The sequence below is a fragment of the Mytilus edulis genome, chromosome 8 (genome assembly GCF_963676685.1).
Source record: "Mytilus edulis chromosome 8, xbMytEdul2.2, whole genome shotgun sequence".
NCBI lineage: Eukaryota > Metazoa > Mollusca > Bivalvia > Mytilida > Mytilidae > Mytilus > Mytilus edulis.
In genome coordinates, this window is record NC_092351.1 from 76,873,395 (window position 1) to 76,885,877 (window position 12,483).

The window sequence follows — 12,483 nt, forward strand, 5'->3', positions numbered from 1 at the left end:
TTATTTCTATGTTGCTTTGGAATAAAATACCAACAGACGATCAACACCGGTCTTCATTTAAAAAAAAACGTATTTTACTCCCCCCTTTTTTCTTTTGTTTTTGTGCAATTAGATTAATTGTAACAATAACATAGCGATATCAAGGGTGTGATATAATGATATAAACAGGAGACATGTGAAGGTTTGGATGAGGTTAACAGAATAAATAAAGATAGGCCAAAATCTACACACAAAAAAGACACAAAAAAAATCCCAAAAAAACTTAAGAATTGAAAAAAAATAAGGTTACAAAATGAAGAATAGAAAATGATATGATGTAAAAATATGAAGAAAAGAGAATAACGAGCCAAAAAAGTTAAGAATAAAGAAATTAAATTACATAGAATATAACACTTGCGAAAAAAGTAAAGACCTAGTGCCAGTGACCCCATCCATACACTAGCGATATGTCACTTTACACCTTTATTTTTTTCTGTGTAAACACATCTGTAAATGTCGTTTTTCTTCTAGGAAATGTACTCACCACCATATTATATACAGGGGTTGGTCCAGTCATTATTTAAAAGGGGGTCATTACCCAAGAGAAAAGGGGGGTTCTAACCATCTGACTCCATTCAAATGCATTGATCGTCCAAAAAGGGGGCTTCCAAGTCCTGTATCCCCCCGTATGGAACCGCCACTGCTTACATTGAGATAAGTGTCGTTAAATGACAACAATCATTAATCGAGATAATTTGCCTAGTTCGGTGTATGAATACCACTGAGACGAACATGTATTAACATTTTAAATTCGTTGCCTCGGTATTTCATGATTTTAAACCCGGTATTTATGGATCAAGACCCCTAGCTCCGACCCCACCCCCCTTTTTTTAATTCATTGTCATATAAATCATTTTAAAAAGATTTATTACAATAACGTACAAAAAAATAACATATAAATATTTTGATTATTTATAAATGAAAACACACAACAAAGCCATGAGAAAACCACAAAGGAAAAGTATCCCTAAAACATTTACAAGCAAAAAGCAAAACAATCTATATTAATATTTATATACATAAATCAAGAGTAGATAAATTTATTCAAATCATGTGATGTTACTTCTATATACTGTTCGTCAGATAAGACAATCACATGTATACATGTATCTGATTATCATTTTCTTATTATAACGATTTACTTTGTGTACATCTTAACCTGCTGTTACTTTGACACATGATTCGGTCATAAGATAGATCAATATAATTATTAAATCACATGATAACATTTTCACATAGTATCTTACACAGGTAGGTGAACAAGGACCGTGATATGTTATATATTTTATTTTCAATTGTAAAAATGAACATGAAAATACTAGTTTTGTGTATATGTAGACTTAGACATTCATGTTAACTGTGTTTATTGTATGTACATCTTAAAACCTGCTTTGTTTACAAGACCGTACACAGTTTATTCACATGATTTGTTATAGACGCCTTCCGCACGGTGTTGTGCTAAATGCAACACAAATAAATTAGTCCAAGCGGAAATTTTATAATTTTTTATTATTATTATTTTTCAGTTCCAGGGCACTCATTTTGCATGTGAAGCACAGAAGATTAATTTAGATAAAAATAATTTACTACGAGCGATGCATCTGCAATTGCACTACTAAGGAATGCACAGTTGTTAGAATATGTCGCCGCATCATTTGCCTGCAATAATACCATTACAAGATGATTATACAATTTGCATGACAAAGAAGTAAAAAGAAAAACATTTATAATGGGTCTTGTCCCCGACGTCATTTGCTATGTTGGGGGATGGAGTAGGAGTGGTTCTGATCCCCCTCTATGTTGTCTTGTTTATAAACGTCTAATTATTGATCATTATTATTTACGTTTTTGTTAATTTAATATTATTTCAACATTTTTTTTTTACATTTCTACATTTCTAACAACAAAGTTATATTAACTTGGGGAAACATTATGTGAAGATCATTCAAACTAAGAGTGATTAGTATTCACGCTGCTTACGCAATTACTCTTATTTAAATGTTTCAATTTTAAAAACAATGTGAGTATATTGAGACCGTCGTGAATTTGAATTTGAATTTTCAGTTGAAGCTCTGCAAGGTAGTTACGGCCGTTCCACAAAAAAAATTCATTATAATTCAGTGTTGCCTGTATTATTAATATAAGATATTAATATTATTTATAAAGGTAAGAAACATTCTACTATTTGTTTAGCGTATTTTATAAGAGGATGGTAAAGGGTTATTTTCGTGCAACATGATTTGCCATTTTTATTTCACGTGCCGCCGTGAAAAAGGTTCGTTATTCACTGTGTTTCGTGAAATCGGTAAAAAGATCAACGTGCAGGAAATTTTTAATTGTTTGTTCATCGTGAAATGGCAATTTTATTTTGCGTTCTTCCGTGCAGATACCGGCCCCTTTTCGCCCCTCATATAATTATATTTTTTTTTTATCTGTGCCTGTTCACATTTTCCTGGTTGACATTGCTTAGGTCAAATATATAAACGACGTGTCTAGAAAAGAATAGTTTGAGCTTGGAATCGTTTCTTTAAATAACAGCTTTTGATGTTTTGATAAAAACCCTTTTTTCAATTTAAATAAAACAATGACTATTGCTCACTTTTTTCCTTTAGCTCACCTGGCCTTATAAAAAGGGTAGTTTCGGCCAGTACTGTCACTCATTTTATGTTCTTCGTCTATTATCGTTCGTTAAATATTTTGAAAAATTCTATAAAATGGAAAGTAAATTGCAACAAACTTGGCTGCAATGATCATTACGGTATATAGTATCGTTTTTGCATTGTATCTTTACCATGCTATAATGCCAAGGTAAGCAACACATGCTACTTGGAATCTATAGTTTGTGTATTGCAACATATTTCTACTTATCTTCGTCTCACGGGTTTTCATGCTATCAAGAATGCATTGTGACCTCACAATTTCAATTAAAAACATGCATAGTACGAACTCGTATAAAGTACGATACCATATGATCTGTCCACAACCTGTATTTTACAAAATTATGTATATTTCTTTGTAGTTAATTGATGCATCTATTAGATCAATGTAGAAAAAAACTAACCATCCTTAAAAAAACATTCGATCTTAAATAAAACGTTAATCGAATCTTCATTTTTTTAAGTTTCAGACAACATGAACATTTTGATTTTTTGCGTAGTAGTATTAGCAGTCGTCAATGCCTTAGATAACGGACTTGGACGAACACCCCCGATGGGATGGTTGTCTTGGGAACGTTTCCGATGTAACACTGACTGCTTAAATGATCCTGACAATTGCATAAGGTACGTGTCTAGATTTGATATTTTCAATGGTGTTATATGCAAAGTCTATCGAATTAAATGTATTTTGAAGAAAAAAGAAAGTTGTGACATGTTTTCTAGAATTTAAGCCAATGCTGAGCATTTACACGTGTGGAAATATGTCCTAGCTCTTTACATTTTTGTGGGGATATATTGGTTGCCTGTTGCAGGACAGAAATTCTTTCTCTCTTTATATTATCCAATGTTCCTCAAGTTTCTAGTGGCAATCACAACTCCTAGTCCTTCACCCGGACGACCCCTATTACAGGGCCGATCTATTGTTGCAGTATACATTGTGTATAGTATTCACTTGTTCTTGTCTTAAATATGCATGAAATATTTGCAACTGGACTTAAATCAAACAACAATTAATGCGAGTTGCCGCGATCGCAATACCTAATTAGATTTTTCCAAAAATATATCGGAATGTGTTGCTTCGCCTTTCTTTCTAGGCAGACACAATGCATGTGCAACTGAAACTCAAAATAAGATAATGTACATCCTGGTATAGTTGTATGTCCTCCAACGGAATGTTATTTTGTCAATTGGCATGTAAAATCAGACTCCGGATACAGTTCAACACACAATAAATTCCAAGTAATGATTGTCTGCCCCTACCATGTTTATATCATTTTTACTTCCTTAATATGCATGACATATTTGCGGCTGGATCTGTGAAAACAAAATGAAAACAAAATAAGTTAATAATTTGTCCTTTTTAGCGAAAAATTGTACATGCAAATGGCAGATCACATGGAACAAGATGGCTACCTTGCTGCTGGCTATGAGTATGTTAACATTGATGATTGTTGGATGGCTATGGAGAGAGGTTCCGACGGGAGGCTGGTGGCAGACCCAAAACGGTTTCCTCGTGGCATTAAATTTTTGGCAGATTATGTAAGTAATATCAATTAAAAAGCCTTAGCCTCGGTCACACCTTACCGGATAGCACGAACGGACGACTAACGGATGAAAATAAAAGTTGTCCGTTGACAAAATTGTTATCCGTTGGGAGTCCGTTGATTTACTGACCAAATAAAACGGACGCGTAAAGAATGTATAACAGACACACACCGGATACATGTATGCAATGTACGATAAACGGAAACGTACCGGACAGATCGGACGTCGAACGTACATCCAACGGACGAGTATCGCATGCAACGGACACCTAACGGAAGGTTATCGGATACAACGGATAAACAAGATATATGGAAAAATTAAAGACGACAATGATTATACATGTAAATCGCATAACTATTCAAAATGTTTCTGTGTTACTGGTTTTGTTTTTTTCTTCAAAATGCAACCAAAGGGCAGTGTCTGGCCTGAATAAGAGCTGCTTGATTGTGAAGACGTGCCCTTACTCTAAGATCGATTATGAATAATAAGAATTCACGAACCTTAAGAAATTTGACATATATCAATAATTGTCATTTCCTAAGCGAAATTTTAGCCTCGGTCACACCTTACCGAATAGCACGAACGGACGCCTAACGGATGAAAATAAAAGTTGTCCGTTGACAAAATTGTTATCTGTTGGGAGTCCGTTGATGTACTAACCGAATAAAACAGACGTGTAACGGATGCATAACGGACACACATCGGATATGCAACATACTAGAAACGGACATGTACCGGACAGAACGGATGTCGAACGTACATCCAACGGACTAGTACCTCAAAAAACGGACACCTAACGGAAGCGTACCGAATAAAACGGATGAACAAGATATACGGAAAAATCAAAGGCAACAATAATAATACATGTAAATCGAATAAATATTCAAAATGTTTCTGTGTAACTGGTTTTGGTTTGTTCTTCAAAAATTCCGCTAAACTGCAGTGTCTGGCCTGAATACGAACTGCTTGATTGTTAAGACGTGCCTATACTCTAAGATCGATTATGAATAATAAGAATTCATGAACCTTAAGAAATCTGATATACCAATAATTGGCATTTCTAACGCGAAATTTTCAATTGGCATTTATCCGTTTCAGATCCGTTCATCATCCGTTTTATCCGTTATACGTCCGGTAGAAGTCCGTTTCTCATCCGTTCTATCCGTTAAACGTCCGGTAAAAGTCCGTTGGTGAATTTATCTTCCAGACCTCCAACGGATGTATAACGGACACGTAACGGATACAAAACGGAAACGAAACGGACGAGTACCGTACAAAACGGACGACTAACAGACGTTCAACGGACATTTTATCCGTTGGACGTCCGTTCAAAGTTTTGAACATGCTCAAATTTTTCTACCAGACAGAACGGACGTCGACGGATAAAACGTACGCTTAACGGACATGTAACGGATATGGACGGATAAGAACGGACGTCTAACGGACATGAACGGATTGAAAAAAAGTTATCCGTTAGGCGTCCGTTCGAGCTATCCGGTAAGGTGTGACCGAGGCTTTTCAATTGGCATTTATCCGTTTCAGATCCGTTCATCATCCGTTATATGTCCGGTAGATATCCGTTTCACATTCGTTCAACATCCGTTTTGTCCGTTAAACGTCCGGTAGAAGTCCGTTGGTGAATTAACTGCTAGACCTCCAACGGATGTATAACGGACACGTAATGGATACAAAACGGAAACGAAACGGACAGGTACCGTACAAAACGGACGCCTACCGGACGTCAAACGGACATTTCATCCGTTGGACGTCCGTTCAAAGTTTAAACATGCTCAAAATTTTTCACCGGACAGAACGGACGTCGACGAATAAAACATATTCTAAACGGACATGCAACGGATATGGACGGATGTATAACGGATAACAACGGACGTCTAACGGATATGAACGGATTGAAAAACAGTTATCCGTTAGGCGTCCGTTCGAAATTAACGTTAAGGTGTGACGGAGGCTTACAATGTATCATTTGAATAAATCCATGAAGCTTACAAATGTTTTAGTCTCATCTTCATAGTTGATTAGGGAATGACCATTTAACTTCAAAGAGGGGTATGTTTATTTTCCTAAAACAATTATTCCATCCCCAATTTTATAGTATTTACGGTTTGACAAAAAGAATGTGATCTGAAAATCTGTCAAATTGAAGAGTTAACAAACAAAGCAAGTACCAATTGCAAGTTTAAGAGGGCACACATTGATTTTTAATTCGGAAAATCATAGTTCTAAAAATAATGGATGTGTATATATTCAGGTTCACAGTAAAGGACTAAAGCTTGGTATTTACGAAGACTTTGGAACCCATACTTGTGGAGGCTATCCGGGAAGTAAATTCTATATGGAGTTGGACGCTCAGACATTCGCAGACTGGGGAATTGATAGTCTAAAGTTAGATGGCTGTTATAGTGGCATTGAGGATATGAAAGATGGTTCGTATCAGCTAAGGGAGCTACCTTTGGTAAGGGGGAGGGGTTTAGGATGAACTTTGAAAAAAAAGACAGGACAGGAGTTTTGAGTAAAAGAAGGCAGGATGAACAGCTTGATAAAAAATGCAGGTAGACATTGTATCTGAAAATAAAAATGCAAGACAATTTTTTTTATTTTATAAATCATTTTTCAATTTGGATCACCATACAGGGCAACATCCTGCTCCATACCAAAGAGAACAGTTCGCTATTGTCCTACTGGGAATCGCGAAAATACAACTTTGAAGAACCTATAAGAACTCCGTTTTATTGTGGAAGAACCTGTAATATTTGCCACTGATTATCAGTAAACAATAACCAAGGTTGAATGCATGTACATAACCCTCTGTTTCAGGTTACCCTATTATGGAGTTTTATCTGAATAAGACTGGACGACCAATGTTATATTCTTGTAGCTGGCCAGCCTATGTCGTGTTTAGTGGCACAATTGTAAGTGTTAACGAAATTATTGTATTAGAAAATCTTTGTAGGGTTTGTGATAATTAGTGAAAAGGTAGTTGAGAGAATGTTGATAAACACAAATGATACAATGCAATATAAACTTATGTGTACAGCTCCAACTTGTACGTTTATCACTGAATGCACGCCAAGCACAATGACATAGGATCACTCTAGTTTTATTCCAGTGTTCCTCTTTTTTCACATACAATATGCATTGTCCTAAGAACATTCGAAAACAAATTTTAAGACGCCTCTTATCTTACATGTATACTTCATAATGTTAGTAATTAATGAGTTTTAATGTCCCTTTGATATGTATAGCCTCTCTTAAATGCAATTGCTTTTACATTAATATATCCGAAGGTCTGCTTATTCATTTATGTTAACTAACCCTCATGGAATCGTTAAGAATATAGATAACATGAAATGTTAAAATCTACATTCAATCAGTATTGCAAGTATATTCAACATCATTACAATATTTGTTTATCTATAACTTCTTTTTTTAATCTGATAATTTGATAAATTATTTTAGCCAAATTACAAATCAATTGCTAACAGTTGTAACATATGGCGAAACTATGCCGACATCGATGATTCCTGGGATAGCGTGAAAGGAATAATAGATTTCTATGGTAACGATAATGGTAGCTTTAGTTCATATGCTGGGCCAGGGCATTTCAATGACCCGGATATGGTAAGTTAATTATTAATTAAATTTTTGTTCATCAAATTTTATCAATATAACGGAACTACATGTATAATCAACTGTTCTACAAGTAAGAAGTTTAGATAGCTATAAAACCGGGGTGAAACTCACGGTTTTCGTATAGTGTAGCTTTTTAAATTTGATATCTATACTACTAACGGAAGAGACTAGTTTCACTGAGCCACAACTCCTGTGAAACCATACAAAGACGGAAATATTTGTGATATAATGAATACATGTATAAAAAAGAAGATGTGGTATGATATCCAATGAGACAACTATCCACAAAAGACCAAAATGACACAGACATTAACAAGTGTTTTGTACTTCCTAGATTTATCTCTGGAACGATTTTTTTCCCACAGAAAAGGCGCCATTTTTGAGAAATTATCAAATTCGGCGACCGTTATCGTCCCGTGTCTTATACGCTTTCGTTCAAGCTTAGTCGACGTACTGCTGGACCGCTAAATGTAAGAACTCTTTGTTTTAACACTTGCCCAATTACATCGCGATTTCGCTGGTATCTTCTAGTAATAATAAAGCCAACTAGAACATTTAAAAATTATTGTAGTAGTAGATATTATCACGAAAATAATGTATTACATACAGTGACATCAAAAATTATATAATCATGCAGCATGAATGTCTGCTCGAAACGATGCATATAGATGCCTCTTCCCAGACGAAGGTCTCTGATTGTTTAAAGTTGCTTGGCTGTGTTGAGAGTGTACTCGGCCGTGGGATATCGTATGTGAAGGATACAAAAAAACATACCATGTTTGAAGAGTGGATAAAACGTAAACATTCTTATATTTGTTGATTGGTTTCAATCAATAGACAACTTTCTTATTCAGATCATTGTTGGTGACTTCGGATTAAGCTATGAACAACAGAAATCACAGATGGCGCTGTGGGCAGTAATGGCGTCTCCACTGATGATGTCAAACGATCTGAGACAAATTGATCCTCAATCTAAAGCATTACTGCTAAATAAAAATGTTCTTAAGATAAACCAGGATCCTATGGGAATACAAGGCAAAAGAATATTAAAAGTAAGTATAACACAATAGTTACTTGGCTTAATAGTTTGTACGCTAGACGTACGTTTGGTCTACAAGACTCATCGGTGACGCTCGGATAAAAATGTTTAAAAGGCCAAAAATAATGCACAAAGTGAAAGACAGAGCCAAATAATGTACGAAGTTAAAATGGAGGCCAAATAATGTGCTCGGTTGAAAAGCATGTCAAATAATTTAATGTACGAAATTTAAAAGTATTGGGGACTTAACATTTCAAAAGATTTTTTTCCAGATACAGATACGTTAATCTCTTCCTGCATGGTGTAGAAACTTTGCATTATTCAGAAACTATATAAGTTTTGTAAACAAGAAGATACACAAATGTATATATATAATGTGACATATTTGGAATTGTTTGTGTGTAATATTTGTCCTTTGATGGTCTCAATTTTAACTATCCTGTAGAACATCACCACTTCCGTCAGTATCAATGTAATATTCTGTGTCTTGGTGTAGATGATGTCGACAAGGGGGTCTTTACTAGGTTTCATTTTTGTATTTCTAAATTTTTAGGACATTTTTCTCTTCTTTTTTTTCATATGAAGTTTAGGATGATGATTGAAAATCGGTTATTAAATCGATATCCAAAATTTTCATATAGCAAATTTAAGAATAAGAAACTTTACAATGTCATGTAGTTGAAAGTGTCAAAGATTTCAAATATTTAATGTATCCTTTGACAGATACATAAAGTATACCAAAGTCCATGATTTAAATATCTAAAATCATAACCTGGTTAAAAAGATTTACTGAATCGTTTTATTGCTGTCAAACAAATATTTTACCCTGCATCTTATTTTAAACATATATTAATCAAACACTATTTGTTTTGACTTGATATTTGTATATATTTATAGACAAAGGATATGCAAGTATGGACACGGCCAATTATGCCAAAAGGATCAGTGGCTATTAGCATTCTGAATACTGGAGAAGGAGGCGCTGGTGCTAAAGTAAGTAAACCTTAAGAATAAAAGTCTTGTTTAAAAGGGATCAGTAGAAAATCAGTAAAAACAATCAAATCTAAGGTGTGATGCATCGGTTTTGAATCCTGCACTTAAGGAGGTAGACCTAGGTTAAGGGAAATAACTCTTAAAATCATCAGTACGTTTGTGTCAACCATTTTCAAAAACATATTCTAAGCTTCTAGGTTACATAGATTATTTTCAATCTGTTTCAGGTAAATGCTTAAAAAACATTGATGAACTTGGCTTTTACAAACGCTTAACTGATTTAAAGAGTTATCTCCCTGAACCAAGGTCTACCCCCTTAAAAGCATATAAAGCTCTTCGGAAGCACCTTAAATCAACCAGAGTTTTTGGTAGAGAGTAAACATAACTTTTGCAAGATGCAGGCATCAACTATCTGTTCTAAAATTATCCATGATGTCATCTTGGAAAATCGGAGTTACAGAACTGTACTTAAATCATCTAAACCCAATGGTTTATACAAGCGCTTTAATTGTCAGTACATAACGTATCTGGTATCTAGTATCTTGTATCAATGCATTATTTAATTTTATATTTAGGAATCTTTACCAGTCAGTGCTTAGAAACCACTTTGCTGCGACTGTCGTACAAGTGAGAGGTTTAGCGATATAAAATCAGGTTCAATCCACCATTTTTTTCATTTGAAAATGCCTGTACCAAGTCAGGAATATCAAAGTTGTTGTCCATTCGTTTGATGAGTTTTATCATTTGATTAGGGACTTTCCGTTTTGAATTTTCCTCAGAGTTCAGTATTTTTGTGATTTGACTTTTTAATAAGTGAGTTTCGTGTTACTTAGTCATAGTTTACATGATGTGTTTTGTATACTGTTGTTGGTCTTTAATCGTTTTTCTTTTTAATTTACCCATGGCATGTAAGATATCCGTTTGACATCTTTACATAGCGTTAATATGTGTGTAATGTACATAAAACATGGATATCATTAGTAAGACGAAAGAAATAATCATGTAAGCAATAAACTCATCATAGATACATTTACCAGGACTAAATTTTGTATATACGCCAGACGCGCGTTTCGTCTACAAAAGACCCATCAGTGACGTTCGAGTCCAAAAAAGTTAAAAAGGCCAAATAAAGTACGAAATTGAAGAAAATTGAGGACCAAAATTCCTAAAATTTTTGCCAAATCCAGCTTAGTTAATCTCTGCCTGAGAGTGCTGACTACTAGGCTGGTGATACCCTCGGGGAGATAAATCTCCACCAGCAGTGGCATCGACCCAGTGGTTGTAAATAAACTCCTCATAGATATCAGGACTAAATATTGTATATACGCCAGACGCGCGTTTCGTCTACAAAAGACTCATCAGTGACCCTCGAATCCAAAAGAGTTAAATATATAGTTATCGATTGTTCAAAATTCAAATTAAATGTTCAAAATTCTCCCCCATACAAACAAATTTATATCGTATTTAAGATGGTCAACAATTAAACGTTAGAATGAGATCTTGAATTGGAAACAAAATGTACCGATTTTCATTCAAAGTTGTAGACTTTCATCAATTTCTCTGTGGCAACAATTTGAAAGTAGTGTCTGCGCGAGATGAATATATAAGCAACCATTTTTTTAAGGGCAAAGAGATAAAAATATAGCACTTACTTTACGAAATAGAAGCTGCTATTGAAGGGTTTATTTGACGATTTCTTTACATTATTAAAACTTGATGATTAGCTTGTTATAAACACATTATTATTCAAAATGCATAGATAACCCAATAAATTTATCAACACACAAAAAAAGAGAATTAAATGGTCATATGTTTGTGTGAGAACTCTAACATAACTAAAAGTACACGCTTGTTTTGTCTATCATGTATGTAGAACTATGAAAACTTATGTTGCAGTGCCTTTCGTTTCAGGTAAAGATGTTATGTTCAGACCTGGGACTAACGAGCCCTGGTGGATATAGCATCACAGAGGTTTTTACAGGAACTGTTGTAGGATCATTCAAACCTCAGCAATATCTGAACGTCACAGTGGTGCCATCTGGTGTATTCTTTGGATCAGCTACTCCACTCTGAGAGCAAAGAGGAGAAATAGTATGTAGTATGAAGGCCATTTGCATGAATGGGGACAAATATTATGAATATTATGTACACCTCTCTTTGAAAGTTGAATGACATTTTATATGTGTGAATGGAGAAATGGTCAGATGACTTATATGTAATATAAATCCTTTGTCATGTTGTGCGGTTGATTCTGTGTATGTGGTTCTAGTTGTTGAAATAATTGCATTTTGAAGTGCAACTTCCTAATATGTAAGCGAGGTCAATTGTTGATATACATCCTAAGTTTTGTTTTCCCCCTTTTAGGATAATTATATTTTGAATTTCGATTTTGTATTAAATTGTTTGTAAAAACACTATAATTGTTTTATCTTTATATCATTGAATATGAATATATGCTAAAAAATAATAGGAGCTTCCAGGATTAACGTCTAGTTGAGAGAAAACAAATTGGCTTTAAAATAAAATATCTTGCCTTGGTCATATATACATAGATAAGTA

At 34.5% G+C, this 12,483-nt stretch overlaps 1 protein-coding gene across 4 annotated transcripts; it reads left to right on the top strand.

Annotated features, from left to right (window-relative positions):
• The first annotated feature begins 1,087 nt into the window (after positions 1-1,087).
• On the top strand, positions 1,088-12,339 carry LOC139486314 (alpha-N-acetylgalactosaminidase-like). Of its 4 annotated transcripts, none has more exons than XM_071271167.1 (9): positions 1,088-1,290; positions 3,167-3,320; positions 4,061-4,235; positions 6,511-6,685; positions 7,077-7,171; positions 7,719-7,880; positions 8,747-8,944; positions 9,829-9,924; positions 11,836-12,339. In XM_071271167.1, the coding sequence occupies exons 2-9, from the start codon at positions 3,172-3,174 to the stop codon at positions 11,995-11,997; spliced, it is 1,212 nt and encodes a 403-aa protein (XP_071127268.1). In that variant the 5' UTR covers positions 1,088-1,290; positions 3,167-3,171; the 3' UTR covers positions 11,998-12,339. The 4 variants fall into 4 exon arrangements, with proteins under 4 accessions (XP_071127268.1, XP_071127270.1, XP_071127267.1 ...); XM_071271169.1 differs by lacking the exon at positions 1,088-1,290 and adding an exon at positions 1,566-1,747; XM_071271166.1 differs by lacking the exon at positions 1,088-1,290 and adding an exon at positions 2,093-2,118.
• Positions 12,340-12,483: the final 144 nt, after the last annotated feature.

Coding starts and splice junctions, on each gene's coding strand:
- LOC139486314 (XM_071271167.1), top strand. CDS start 3,172: ATGAACATTTTGATTTTTTGCGTAGTAGTATTAGCAGTCGTCAATGCC. Junction 3,321..4,060: donor GATCCTGACAATTGCATAAG/GTACGTGTCTAG, acceptor TGTCCTTTTTAG/CGAAAAATTGTACATGCAAA. Junction 7,881..8,746: donor ATTTCAATGACCCGGATATG/GTAAGTTAATTA, acceptor TTTCTTATTCAG/ATCATTGTTGGTGACTTCGG.